The sequence below is a fragment of the Cervus canadensis genome, chromosome 20, assembly GCF_019320065.1.
Source record: "Cervus canadensis isolate Bull #8, Minnesota chromosome 20, ASM1932006v1, whole genome shotgun sequence".
NCBI lineage: Eukaryota > Metazoa > Chordata > Mammalia > Artiodactyla > Cervidae > Cervus > Cervus canadensis.
Window position 1 is genome coordinate 36,648,585 of NC_057405.1, and position 15,558 is coordinate 36,664,142.

General features: G+C 37.9%; 1 protein-coding gene and 1 long non-coding RNA gene across 2 annotated transcripts in view; one reads left to right on the top strand and one right to left on the bottom strand.

Moving 5' to 3' along the window:
* The first annotated feature begins 1,997 nt into the window (after positions 1 to 1,997).
* On the top strand, positions 1,998 to 4,493 carry LOC122422517. Its single transcript, XR_006263870.1, has 3 exons — positions 1,998 to 2,016; positions 2,091 to 2,175; positions 4,126 to 4,493. It is a non-coding gene; the product is annotated as an uncharacterized LOC122422517 (long non-coding RNA).
* An 8,494-nt stretch (positions 4,494 to 12,987) lies between these two features.
* The window catches only part of RSPO3 (R-spondin 3), a 93,009-nt gene continuing 90,438 nt past the window's right edge, over positions 12,988 to 15,558 (bottom strand). The window contains exon 5 of the mRNA XM_043439134.1: positions 12,988 to 14,224. Within this exon, the coding sequence (XP_043295069.1) occupies positions 14,037 to 14,224 (188 nt within the window). The 3' untranslated portion in view covers positions 12,988 to 14,036. The remainder of the gene's footprint in view (positions 14,225 to 15,558) is intronic.

Here is a 15,558-nt window from a genome sequence, read left to right on the forward strand (position 1 = left end):
TTCTTCCTGCATTAGTTCAGGCTTTGTATATTTTTGAGTTCAGTAATACAACTTTATTGCACGTAATCAGCCACTCAGTAATATGTGACTTGGTGACTTAATGGACTGTAGTCCACCAGGCTCCTCTGTCCATGGAATTTTCTAGGCAAGAATACTGGAGTGGCCTGCCACTTCTACTTCAGGGGAGCTTCCTGACTCAGAGATTGTACTGCTCATCTGAGGTTTCTTTTGTTCGTTCTTTTAAAAAATTCTATCTTTTCTTTGTCACCAAAGGCATCTTTGTAAGCCAAATAGAATCAATCCATTGCCCTTCTCACAACCTTTCCCAGACTCATCACTTTTCAAGATAAAGTTCCAAGTCTTTCACATAACATATAATAAGGCCATTTGTCATCTGTTCCCTGCCCACACACCCACCAATCTCTTGCCAGAGAACATAACAGCAACGTGGAGTTCCGCAAACAGCATATGTATGCTCTTTTATGCCAGAGTCTTCTCATGGCCTATGACTCTATCACTTCCTTCCTATCTTGTTTCACTGTCAAAGAACTACAGTAGTCTCCCCTTATTCATAGAGGGTGCATCTCAAGACCTCCAGTGGATGCCTGAAACCACAGATAGTATCAAATCCTATATATACTATATTTTTTTCCCTATATATACATACCTATGATAAAGTTTAATTTATACATTAGGCACAGTAAAAGCTTAACCATAACTTATAATAAAATCAAATAATTATACTGTAATAAAAATTAAATGAATATGATCTTTCTCTTTCTTTCTTTCTGAATGTCTTATTGTACAAACTTAATGCCTTTTTCAATCTTATCTAAGTACTTATCACTCACTGTGCCTGTAACTTTTGCAGCTTGAGGTGTGACAGCAAAAGTAGCATGAATTTCTTTTTCCTTCTTCACAATTTCACAGATAGAAAACTTGTTCTTACCATAGAATTTAGCAACCTCAGCATACATTTTTTTTTTCTTTCCTTATCGAGAACTTTCACCTTTTCACTTAAAGGAAGCATCTTTCAGTTTCTCTTCGGTGTATCTGAATGGCCAGCATCACTCCTCTTGTGTTGTGTGGCTGTTATTAATAAAATGAGAGTGACTTGAATACAAGCACAAATATCATATGATATCACTTACACGTGGAATCTGAAAAAAAATCATACAAATGAACTTACATACAAAACAGAAATGGACCTCAGATACAGAAAACAAACATGTTTGCCAAAGAGGAAAGTGAAGGAGGGATTAATTGTTTGGGATGAATGTATGCATATTAATATATATGAAATAGATGACCAGCAAGTACCTAGTGTATAGTAGAGTGAAACATACCCAGTATTTTGTAATAATCCATAAGGGAAAAATATCTAAAAAAGAATACATACATATATATATACGTATAACTGAATCACTTTCCTGTACATCTGAAACTACAACATTGTAAATCAACTATCCTTTGATTAAAAAAAAAAAAGTTAAAAAAGAATATTTAGAAACACATTGCTGATCTCTACAAAGCAAAACAAAAAATGTCATTACTAAAAAATGCTAACCATCACCTGACAAGGCAAAGTGGTCACAAACCTTGCTTGTCAAAACCACTTTATCTGTGAAGTGCCATGAAGTAAAGTGCAAGAGAATATGCTTGTATATAAGAACTTACACTTCAGAGTGATTTGGAGATTCTAAATGTTTTAAACAAAACACATAAAAGATCTGATGATGACAGCAACAACTTGTGCTGTACCCACCATGTGCCCGGCAAGTCATATACTTTTAAAAAATTTTAATTTATTCTGCAATCCATATACTATGTTTCTTTTAATCCTGACAACAATTTTGCATGGTCTGGAATAATATACTCATTTTATACAAGAGGATACTGAGAATCAAAGAACTTCAATTATTTTTCCAAGATTGCACGGTCTGCCAGAAAGGGATTTAGTTGCAGCGCTTTGAGTCTCAAAGACTGTGCCCTTTCCACGAAATTTCACTCCATAAGGTAACCTCAGACTTATTTCCCAGTGTCCTCCAATGATTCCGTCTAACTATTCATCTTGGCTTTTTCTTCTGTAGCACATTTGGATTTTGTGCTTCATGATGCTGCCGAATGGGGGTCTACTGACTGGGAGAGAAACAGGAGTGAGGAGTCACTGAGCAGGTCAGTCAAGGGAACTGGAGGAAGGGAGATGGAAAAATGGCGAACACTGTGCCCGCACCGCCCCACCCCTGCGCCGTGTTTGGACGTCCTCTTCCTTTCTGTTGAGCTACGGGATATTTGTTTTTGCTTAAATATGCTTGACTTTGTGACATTCAAAATCTTGTAGAATGGAAAGCAAATGCTCTTTTTGCAACTTGCAATATGAATGCATCTTTATTTTGTTTGCTGTATTTTTGTTTGTTGAAAGAGAGGGAATGGTTAATCATCAAAACTGAGCGAGAGTCTCTTAAATATATTACAACTTGTAGCCTCGGTAAATTTGACCTACTGCCCACATTTAACAGTTTCTGATAGAAGAAACTGGAATATAAAATATCCTTCATGCAGCCTGGCTAAAACTGGCATTTTGGTTAATCAGAAAAAGAAAGGAAAAAAAGCAATGAAATGTCTGATGACTTATTTCTCAGTGTTCTCCAGCGATTCCATATAACAATCCATCTTGGCCGTTTCTTCTGAAGTACATTTGGATTGTTTCATGATGCAGCCAAATGGTATCTTTTTTTTTTTTAATAGGAAAACTGAGTTCCCCATTTTGCTGGTGTAGTTTCAGCCACATGTGAAAAATGGAAAAAATATGTGTCACCAGGAGCAGACTGTTAGCAGATGAGATGATACCTTACTTAGACTGTATCTCAGCAAGATCCTTTGCCAAACTCTACTCCCTATGAAAAGAGAAGCAAATGTACTTTTGAAAAACACTTACATGAGATTAAACATCCTTACATATTTATTTGAGAAATATTTATCATCCTATTAATAATGAAAAATCTTGAAAAATCAAGATTTATGAACTAGGAAGAAAAAATAATTGAGGGTATTAAGCTTGGAATAATTGAACTGATTATTATTATTTACTATAAAATAGGCATGATGATTTTTTTTGAGGTATAAAATTTTACTTACAAACTACATATTTCTAGTGCTTTTCTTTCTTTGGCATTGGATGTACCATGCTTTCTATGTCTACAAAAATTTTATGCGAGCATTACACTAAATAAGCAAGGTGACTCTGGGGCAAGTGTGCACACAGTAATCCTTAAATTCACTAGGAGAGACTCAAGCATTCTTTGTAATGATTTTGCATAGGAAGAGTGTCTAACCAGTTGCTGTCTCTATAAATATTAACCGAATTGAATCACTACCCACAAGTTGGATGCAGATGAGAAGCAGATGGAACATGGTCTTTTTGCTTGTCATTGCAAGGAGAAATAATTTAACGTAATAACACTTTAGGATGAAAATGTTGCATTTTCCTAGTATAGTATGTGCAGATTTTAGTTTCCTAAGGCAAAAGGGGATACTTTCCTTGTCTAACAGTACCAATAATAATTAGAGCTAAATACCAACCATCTTCATATCTAAATGAAGTGGCTTAATTACTGAACACTGTTTCAAATAGTAGAAAACAAGAGAGCTAAAATGTCACTAAGATTAGCTCAAAGACACAATTACAGACAGTATTGCCTTATCTGAGATTTTAAAGTAAAATCAGTACATCTTGGGTTTGTGTTTGGTTAATAATGGAAAATGTGCCCTAAATTTTAAAAATGAAGTCCATACTTTAGTAACAGAACTAAGGAAAGTTAGCACTCTCTCTCGCCCCGTTCCCTCCTAAGCTTTGCCTCCAGATGTTATTTGGTATTTATTTTGCAGTGTTTATTATGACAGTCCAAGCCGTTTATGTTTTAAGGATACACTGGTCAGTTTATTTATAGAGAGACAGCTTCTTGAAGTCAAGACAGTCCACGTGGGTGTGGGTTAAAGCTACCCAGTGCTAGAAAGAATGGAGACGGCTGGTTTCCCCCCAGTATGTTCTCTGTCATTTCTTTCATTATGAGGGTTCTGGAGTTTTCTTTCCTTTTTCTTCTTCTTATTTATTTTTTTTTTCAGTCCCGTAGGTTTTACGTGATTTACCCTGGGAGGAAAAGCTGAGTTCCTGGAGCTGTTATCCTGCACAGGAAATGAAAGAAACACAAGGCAGAAGGGGTGACTGGGCCTTCACACATTTGCTTACAATCTGGCTCCAGTCCCGGGTGAAACTGGAAGAGCTGGAGGTTTTCCCAAGGCACCCAGTTGGAGGGCAGTTCATCGTGTTTGGATAGCATCACTGGTGCTTCTCGAAGCAGGCTCAGGGCTGGGGGCTCAGTAGGTGGTTATGAGTGTGCAGTAGGGCTGGATCAAGGTTGGGAAGCTTCCTGTGCCCAACTACGCTATAATCCTTTCCCTTTATGTGTTGCAAAATAAAACTATATTAAATTGCAAAACCGGGGTGAGAAAGTTCAACAAAGTTCTCATTTTTCTCATTGTGATTACTTCACTGACACTTTGACAATACTGAATGACATTAAAAATTTTTTTTTGTAATATAAAACAGCAATGTTTTCCCCAAAGATTGCCTTCCCTTACCTCTGCTTTCCTGAGTTCCTTAGACTTTCCATTGGGAAGTCTAGATAGGAAATACATCTACTGACTGAGTTTGTGGGAGTGCAAGCTGAGGGCAGTGCCAAGTCCCAAGCTGGGAGCGTGGTACCCAAAGAAGTCTGGGGAAGCGCTGAGGACAGTTATGAATTAGGGCTGGTGTGGTGTCTTTAGAACCACAATGCAGCGCTTTGTAGTAAGACTGAAGCTTTGTCTTGCAAATTAGAATGTATAGGGAATTTCACTTTTAATTATTTTCCTCTACTTTAGCAGTATGTTTCTTTCCAAGCTTTAGCAATGAATTTGTTATCTCAATTCACTTTTAACTTAATATGTGAGTGTTGTATAGTGTTTCAAGTGACACATATTTCAAGACAATATGCTACTTTTCTTTGAGGGTCTAAAATAATCTTACACAGGGTTACCTCCCCATTTCAAATGGTACTCAAAGGTATATTTTATTTTTTTCAACCCTTTGAAGCACTGCTTAAATAGTATTTAGTTTATGTTAGTTAGTTCAGTAGTTCAGTTGTGATTTTTATAGATAAAGAATTTTCCTTCAGAACTTAAATAACTCTGATTCTTTGCAAAGTTAGACTTCTGTATTTTCACATTTTCTTGTTTTTTTGGTATCAAAACTTATAAAGTTATATAACTACAAAGGCAATAATGTTTTCTTATCATTTTTACAGGCTGGAAAACATTAATATTTACAACAGATGCCAGAGATGGTAGAGCAATTATTGCAAAATAATATAAAGCTTTAACTTCTATCTAGAGATGATAAAAAATTTTAAGAGAATATGTAACTTATACACATGGAAATACTAAATCTAATTGGCTAGCCCTATTGGTCCCTCAAAGTACTGTTGCTATTAGCTTTATAATAAGGATGGCAGAATCTATCTTTTGATTATTTATTCATTTAAATGATGACTCATAAGTGGATGGTGCTATGGTCTGAATGTGTCCCCTTCCAAATTCATATCTTGAAATCCTAATGCCTGTTGTAATGGTATTAGGAGATAGGGTTATTATGTCATGTGGATGTAGCCCTCATGATTGGAATTGGTGCCCTTGTAAAAGAGGCTCCAGAGAGATCCTTAGCCTGTTCTACCACAAGAGGACCCAACAAGAAGGTGCCACCTATTAACCAGAAAGTGGGCCCTCAAAGGTGAGATGAAAGTCGCTCAGTCATGCCCGACTCTTTGCAACCCCATGGACTATACATACCGTCCCTGGAATTCTCCAGGCCAGAATACTGGAATGGGTAGCCGTTCCCTTCTCTAAGGGCTCTTCCCAATCCAGGGATGGAACACAGGTCTTCTGCATTGTGGCAGATTCTTTACTAGCTAGCCATCAGGGGAGCCCAAGAATACTGGAGTGGGTAGCCTATGGCTTCTCCAGTGGATCTTTCTGACCCAGGAATCGAATCGGGGTTTCCTGCATTGCTGGCAGATTCTTTACCAGCTGAGCTACCAGGGAAGCCCTAAGTGGGCCCTAACTAGATACCAAATCTTCTGGTGCCTTCTTCTTGAGTTTCTAAACTCCAGAATTGTTATTTATAAGCTACCAGACTTAGTTAATTTGTTATGGCAGTCCAAATGGACTAAGACAGGAGATACATCTACTGACTAGTTTTATAGAACTATCCCACAGGTGACTATATCAAATCTGAAACAACTGATGCTTTTCTATAGTCATTTCTCTTTAAACTTACTAATTTTTAATTATTCTTTGTTAATTTAACTGCTTATAAATTATCTAATTGGCTGGTTGTTTTGAGGGGTGGAAAGGGTAGAGGCAAGGAAATTGATATTGGCCCTGAATTTCATATTGTTTCAGCCTGGAGCAATGGCTATGACCAAACAATCTATTTTGATGATGTGGAAAGGATAATTTTCATAATAAATTTGAAAAATCTGGAGACATGGAATAGCACATTCTAATGATCTCTTCCTTTCTATAAATAGTAGCATTTTGGATTTGATTGGATCATATGGATTCCAATTAAGCTCTATTCTCTTGATCCTTTCTTTCACATGTTGCATATTAAGCTATGCTTTAAATATTCCACAGTCAACAAGTGGAAATATTGGTTTACCACAATAATTCATTTCCCCCCTCCCACGCTAAAAATGTCAACATTTAAAGGAGACTAGGATGGCAATCAAGAAAGTTAGGATCTATTTGCATGAAAATGATTCACTTTCCTAAACTGACTCTGCTTGTCTATGTCTTTTTTGGAATCATAAATTACTGTCACTGCTGGTTTGGATAAAATTATAATCTATTTTCCTGTAGTGTTTGGTGTGCTCTTATTATGAGTCATAACCATTTTTTTCTATGGGAAAAAGATGAGTAGGGGCAAACTTGATGATAAATAGGATCTGCTTCTCAATAGTTATCACATAAAGACAATCCCTAGGATGTTAAATACCAAGTGTTTTTATTTTTGTTTTTTCTAGTTTTTATTTTTATTTTTGTACCGTGTCTTTTTGACTCATGGCATGCAGGATCTTCCCTAACCGGGGCTCCAATCCAAGCCCCTTGCAGTGGAAGCACGAAGTCATAACTCCACTGGGCTGCCAGGGAAGTCCTAGTTTCATTTTGTTTTGATTGTATTAAACTACTGCTTTAAGAAGTGTAAAATAATGTCTTTCCTTAGTTTTACATTGAGTAGAGGAACTTATTAAACTATTTCTTCTCCAGCTTATTCCTAATTTTTAAATCATTAGGTCACTTTTTTTCCCTTCTCAAACTAGCCAAACAAAAAAAAACCAAAAAAAAACCAAAAAACAAAAAAACAACCAAGCAAAGTATAGGACCAAAGCAAGAGGCTACAGTCCAGGATGACTGACATTGCCATCAGGAAGAGCCCAGTGCCCCATGCCCTAAGGCTAGGAATGTGGCTTTTCTTCTTTTTTTGGATAACATTCTTGGAAGAAGCAGGGCTTCCCTGATAGCTCAGTTGGTAAAGAATCGCTCTACAATGCAAGAGACCCCGGTTCAACTCCTGGATAGGGAAGATCTGATGGGGAAGGGATAGGCTACCCACTCGGGTATTCTGGCCTGGAGAATCCATACCATGGACTGTAGTCCATGGGGTCACAAAGAGTCAGACATGACTGAGCAACTTTCACTTTCACTTGGGGAGAAGCAGAGAGGTAATACATAGCTTTCAGTGAGTAAAGCTAAGGGCCCCCATTCTTTTGGAATCATAAGTTTTCTTCTATTTTCTTTTTTTCAGAGCTTGAGACTGTCATGGCCAGATGGTTGACTGAGCTATTAAAGAACTTTCTGCCTCTTGGGAGGTTGGAACTCGGCAAGAGTGTGGATGATCCAGGGACAGACAGCACACTCAACAACGCACTCAAAAATGTCAAAAACGTTTCCAGTATAAAATTAAGATTTGCTGGGAACTTATGTTACTGTGTTTAGGCACCACAAAATTTGCAAAATGAAGTGGTGTCCCCTTCCCCATTTTTGATGTAGCGCCAATGACAGCAGCTATAAGAAAAATAGAGTGAAAGGGAAAGTTGCTCAGTAGTGACTCTCTGTGACCCCATGGACTCCCACCAGGCTCCTCTTTCCATCGGATTTTTCTGGGCAAGGATACTGGAGTGGTTTGCCATTTCCTTCTTCAGGGGATCTTCCTGACCCAGGGATCCAACTGGGGTCTCCTGCACACCAGGCATTTTTTACTGACTGAGCTACCAGGGAAGCCCCAACAGAAAAATAAGCCAGAAGAAAAGACTGCGTGCTGCATTCTCAAATATGGGGTCTGTCAACTCAGGAATGAGTGCTTTTATTAATCCCTTCTTGGGAGGGATATGGATAATTTCCTCTAAAAATAGTCTCCAGTGTCTCACAGTGTGAGGAATGGAGAAAGGCAATCTGTTGCTTTAGCTAGTGACTGGCTAGCAACAATAGTAGCTTGTATATTTACTGTGCTTTGTAATTTCAAAGCACTTATTTTATTATAAAAGTAGGCATTTCTGCAAAAATTTTAATGGGTTGTTAAGTGGGTTGAAAAACTCTTTCTTGCTTAAAATCTACTTGTGATGTGGAAATTTGATAGGGATAACTAAAATAGTAACTGATGTTAATGGTACAAAAACTTTTCCAATAAGGATTTGCTAATTTTCTATTTTCAAAAGTAAAACTTAGTCTTTAGTAGATTATTCAATATTTTTGATTGTCTCAATATCATTTTGAACAATATTTTTCATTGTACAGACTGTAGATATAGAAGTGTAAGGTATTTTTCAAACTATATATGGTCATGAAATTCAGTCTTCTGAAATTGTCATGCTGCCAGTTTTCCAGTTAATAAAATATTCTTACTGGTTGAGATTCTCTTACAAGTGAATTTTCATGGCTATGGGGATTTCCCTGGTGGTCCAGTGTCTAAGACACTGTTCTCTCAGTTCAGGGGACCTGGGTTTGATCCCTGGTCAGGTGACTAGATTCTACATGCAGCAGACTTGGTGCAGCCAAATAAATAAGCAAATAAATAAGTAATGACTATGAATAAAGCTGTGGTTACTCTTTTGACCTCTGTCTTTACTTTCCTCCATTCATTTCTTCTTTCTTTTCTTCATTTCTTAAAACCTGCTCATATGATGGATATGCTGCTCTTTGAAATACTGGAGAGGCAGGATGGGCAAGAAAAGACATGTGGCAACTGAAACAAGGACACTGAATGTCTGAAGTAGCTAGGAGAAAGTGAGGAATTATCTGAAAGAAGTTGTTTTGGCAGTTCCAGTAGTGAAAAAGACCTGCTGATGCTTCTTCCCATGTCATTTTAACCCTTGACAAGGACTCAAGGAAAAGATACTAGAATTGGCCAATATCCTGCTTACACTGTAAGAGAACTGGATTGAGAGTCAGTACACAGTAATAAAGAATGGCTATAGCCATCCAGGACTTTCCCAAGCAGCCATACTTGCCATTCCTTTTGTATATGACTGCCGGTCTTTTTCTGAGGGCACATAATTCTCATTTTTCTCATTTCCCTCTGAGCCCACTTGAATCCTCCCATCAAATCTCCTACTAGCCAGCCCATAGACTCTTTGGAGCCTGCATCCTACCCCCCGACCCCAACACACACTCATACACATAGTCATATTTGAGTTCAGATTCAGAATTGAGTCTTATCCTGGGCCAAGGCTTCTGTGATTTGACTTCTCTGCTGCTTCTTTATGAGCTATTAGTTCAGATCACAAGAAAATACTCTCATAATACATTTATGGACTTCTTTGGAATGAAGAATAAACATGATTTTTTTTTTTTTTTTTTTGTCACATTGTACAGCACGTGCAACTTCCCCGATTTAGAGATTGAACACACATCCTCAGCAGTGGAAGCATGGCGTCTTAACCACTGTATCACCAGGGAATTCCAAAGAGTTACGAGGTAGGGGAAGGAGCAAGGCAGAGCTGAAGTGACTTCCAGGCTTATTGATTACTGGTTCTGTGACTTTGAGTGCTTCTCTGTGCTTCAGTTTCCTCAGTTTAACAGCAAATATATCAATAACTTGCTCACTGTGCTTTGGAGATAATTACATAATATAATTTAGTCAAAGGATAACTGGTTAGCATGAAGGAGGTACAGACAATTTTGGGGTTTTGTTTCATTTTTCTAATAGATCCAGAAGTAGGAATATAATAAAAATGATAACACATCTACTAAGTTAGTGGCTTGGGAACAACCTGGAGGGGTTGGTAAGTAGGTTGGTAACAACCTGATTGGGGAGGGAGGTGAGAATGGGAGGGGACATGGGGAAACCTGTGGCTGATTCATGTTGATGTTTGGTAGAAACCAACACAATACTGTTAGGCAGTTATGCTTCAATTAAAAATAAATAGGTTAAAAAAACAGGTGAAGTGTTATTGTTTGCAACAGAAAAAGTCCCAGTTGATCCAACCACCATCTTTATGTAATCTTATTCTTTAGTGGAGGATGAATTTATATTGGCTTCCATACTAACTCTGTATTACAAGAAGTAACATATCAGCTTTAGAATGAGGCCTTGCTGCTGCTGCGGCTGCTGCTAAGTCGCTTCAGTCGTGTCTGACTCTGTGTGACCCCATAGACAGCAGCCCACCAGGCTCCCCGTCCCTGGGATTCTCCAGGCAAGAACATGGGAGTGGGTTGCCATTTCCTTCTCCAATGCGTGGAAGTGAAAAGTGAAAGTGAAATCGCTCAGTTGTGTCTGACTCTTGGCAACCCCATGGACTGCAGCCTACCAGGCTCCTCTGTCCATGGGATTTTCCAGGCAAGAGGACTGGAGTGGGTGCCGTTGCCTTCTCCGAGAAAGAGGCCTTGTCTCCCACTAATTTACCCAGAAATAGTTGCAGTTGGACTGAGATAGAGTCTAGTCAGTTCCTCAGTGTCTTTATGCTCATTTATTTAAAAAAAAAAAAGCTTACTTTTAAGAATATGTGATTTCTTAACTTTAACAAGGTCTAAGACAAAACCTGTGTTTACATTTTGGCTACTAATATTCATTTCATTTCCACTGAATCCCACAGATATAGTTATTCCTTGAAATTATTACATCAAGGAATTACTTATTCCTGGAAATTAATGTAATAATTTCAAGGAATTACTTATTCCTGGAAGTTAATGTAACAATTTCAAGGAATTACTTATTCCTTGAAGTTAATGTAGTAATTTCAAGGAATAAGAAGTTAATGTAATAATTTCAAGGACTAAGCACACATATGGATAATATCACATGTTAGTCAAGATAAAAATTGATCCATATGTGTGGCTTGTGGGATTGTTTTTCTGGATATTTATTATGTACAGAATAATTATTATATTGAGTGGTGAAACTTCTAATTCTCATCTAAGAGCCTGTACATTTCCACTTTTTGGAAAAGCAAAGTTGGGGAGCCCAGAAGGACACTGTCACTAATGAGGAGTTATTAGGGACATCACCTTGAACTAACATAAATGCCTTCAGTGACTAGTATAGGAATTTTATCAGAAGTCAAACAGATTTTCCCAAAGTTGAGTTGGCTGCTAGTTTGAAGATGATAATGATTTCATGTGCTTAAAGATCTAATTACATGTGGATTAAGAACTGCAGTTAAAATTGATGTTTTCTTTGTCTTCACTTACATTTCACCCAATATGTGACTATTAGTGCTGGTTTTCATTTCTTTTTCCTTTGTAATAATTCTACTTGTAATTATGTGCTGCATCAGGGATTTAGATTATCTGCCATTGTCTGGGGGACCAGAGAGTATAAGTCTGTAGTCAAAATACCTGGGAAGACATCATAATCATTTGCCACAGTTGTTGTGTCCCGGTTTATTTAACCTTTTTTTCCACATTGCATATGCAGGTGTAGACCTTCTCAGTCATTGCTTGTTGAAAGGATGAAGACAATGATAAACATAGAAAATACACAAAAATTATTTGGCCACATAGGCTTGACTAGGTAAGACTGAGGACAAAGATGGTGATAGAAACCATCTCTAAGGTCTAGAAGATGGGACTATACTTCCACCTAACACAACTCTGTAAGGAAAATGTTTGTTTCTCCTTGGTGATATAAACTGTAGTTGAAGATAGGATTATTTTTATACATAACACATCTCACGTGGACAAGAAAAGAAAATTCAGAATAAGAAGCAGGAACACATCACTCAAAATTTTATATCTTGAAAGAGGAAAAGAGAATTAAGGCAAACAATCTGCATGAAGAGTACAGCTTGTAGGGAAAGAGTGGCCAGAAATTGGCAGCAAGAAACCAGACTCATTGCCAGCTCTTCAGAAAGCTGTGCTCCATAGAGGGCTAGGAAGACTGGTGGACAGGATAGCTGTGTGTCCTTCCGTTGCAACAGGAAGGTTATGGTGGGTCAGGAGATTCTGTGGCACCTGTCTCCTCTTGCCCCAGGCTGGCTGTGGCCTCTCTGAAATACTGGTGAAGCCTCCAGATAGGGTGACTTCAGTTCCCCAAAGAGATCTAGAGAGTGAAAAAACATGCAGAAGAAAAGGCCAAATGTTCAAGATGCTGGAGGAACGCAACATACAAGAAAAGATACAAATTTTGAAGCAAGGAAGGGGGAGTAATGAAATCATTTAGGGAGGCCCCTGAATCTATAACTAGAATTTTTTAATCACAATAAGAAAAATGGGATAAATATCTTCTAATACTTTATATGTAAATTTCCATCAGTTCAGATAAGGCTGGACTCCAAAAGCAAACACTGAGAAATGTAATATGTTCTGAATTCCATAGGATACACAATCCTCTTTCCTAATTCAGGAGTCTCTAAGAGTAACAACTTTTTAATAAAACAATAAAATGAGCAAAACTTTAAAAACTATCAACAAATATATTTATTGTGGTGGCCTTCCCCCCTATTAGATACACTTTGTTAGAAAGTAGTATCCCTTTTAGTTCCATGTGGACAATTAAGCAGGTAAGAAGATTGTTCTTCCCCCTCCCAGTTGAGAGAGAAAGAAAACACACGACTTTGCAAACATGTTATATTTTCCTTGCTCTAGTTTTTGTTTTCTATGAAATCAGAATTTTCTTCTAATAAGTATGATTTTGTTTTTGGAAGTAAGTTACAGGTACATGTTTACAGACATATAACCCAAGGGGTAGCAGAGGCTGAATCACACAGTGCGGACATAGACTGGAGACCTGTTCCAGGTAATCACAACCCTTCACAGTTTTGTAAAGCACAAAAATCATCTCCAGCTCTATGGTTTCTTCCACATTTTGCCTTCCTCCAATCCCATACAGTATATTAATTCTGAAAATATGTGCACTCTCACGCTTCTTGCAGAAGGACAAATGAGGGCAAGAGAACCAAGCTTAAAACAGTTGTTTCCGTGGTGATAATTCCTATGATTCCAAATGCCAGGCCTTAATATCTGAGCACTCCCTAGATTTCCTGCACAAATGAACACTGTCCTTTGAAAGGTGTTTCTCTCCTCTGATCTCTGGTGTCTTTTGAAGGGACACAGCATCTTGTGAGTTTGCAGAACTATCATTTGCTTCTTTAAACAATAGCTTGAAAACATGTTTTTATAGGGAGAAGATGTTGCTTCTCCAGCTGTCATCATTAGGTTGTTACAGCTTCTAGCCTATTGATGATTATGTACAAAATTTCTTGTCTCTTAAAAATGCACAGAAGCACATAAGAGAAACATTCAAAAGCATCCCTTCTTTGATCTTTTGGCTCTTTGTTGTTAACTACGCTTGTATGAAGAATATAGCAACTATCTGGAATGTTGTTTAGACTGAGCGGTAACTGACACGTTGTCCGTTTGTGGTCCTAATGGCTGGAGCACCTGTCCTGGGCATCTGGTGGAGATAGCAGCATCACGAGTTTACGACAATCTCACGGGACCCTCTAATGTACAGTGCTGACGGATACCGATTTCTGTTGTTTATCTTGGACCTTTCGTTTCTTCTGCTGCTGTTTGTTTTCTCGTTGCTCTGGAGTTTCCCTGCTGGGCTCCAGACCTTTGTTATCAGGTATTGCATCTTTACTTTCTTCTTTATTAGGTTTTTTTCTTTTTCTCTCCCTTCCTTTTCTTCCTGAAATGAAAGGAGACACCTTTTAAAAAGCATTCAGTCATGTTCAATTTCAGTTTTCAAAGTTTTTAAAGGCAAGTTGAATTTCTCTTAGGTTGCATACCATACCCGTAGATACGAAATTATCTACTATTTAAATCATTCATTCAATTAGTTTTCTGTAGGCTATTGTGCTATTCTTTAAGCAATGCAAACATGAAACACATGCAACATATGATGAAGCAATTAATATTTGATAGTTTTGAATTCCAGAAGGTTCTATTTCTGTAAGTTTAGTATAATTTTACGTGATAGCTATTGATGGATAATTAATATAAATTTTCAAATAGATTTCTGGTGGTTCAGATGGGAAAGAATCTGTTTGCAATACAGAAGACCCAGGTTCGATCCCTAGGTCAGGAAGATCCCCTGGAGAAGGGAATGGTAACCCACTCCAGTATTCTTGCCTGGAGAATTCCATGGATAGAAGAGCATGGTGGGCTACACTCTATGGTGTCGCAAAGAGTCAGACAAGACAGCAATTAATCCTTTCTTTCAAGAAACTTACTGATGTGTATATGTTATCTGACTCCTACAAAAGGTTCTATTTTGTTTTCAAAATTTTCCAAGTAGCAGTTACCGATTTGCATTCTGTCCCAAAGAAAGGCAACGTCAAAAAAGGTTAAAACTACTGCACAGTTGCATTCATTTCACATGCTAGCAAAGTAATGCTCAAAATTCTCCAAGCCACGCTTCAACAGTACATGAACCATGAACTTCCAGATGTTCAAGCTGGATTTAGAAAGGGCAAGAGATCAAATTGCCAACATCCGTTGGATCATCAAAAAAGCAAGAAAGTTCCAGGAAAAATATCTACTTTTGCTTTATTGACTACGCCAAAGCCTTTGACTGTGTGGATCACAACAAACCGTGGAAAATTCTTCAAGAGATGGGAATACCAGACCACCTGACCTGCCTCCTGAGAAATCCGTATGCAGGTCAAGAAGCAACAGTTAAAACCAGACATGGAACAACAGACTGGTTCCAAATTGGAAAAGGAGTATGTCAAGGCTGTATATTGTCACCCTGCTTATTTAACTTACATGCAGAGTACATCATGCGAAACGCTGGGCTGGATGAAGCACAAACTGGAGTCAAGATTGCCAGGAGAAATATCAAAAACCTCAGATATGCAGATGACACCACCCTTATGGCAGAAAGCAAAGAAGAACTAAAGAGCCTCTTGATGAAAGTGAAAGAGGAGAGTGAAAAAGATGGCTTAAAGCTCAACATTCAAAAAACTAAGATGATGGCATCTAGTCCCATCACTTCAGGGCAAATAGATGAGAAAACAATGG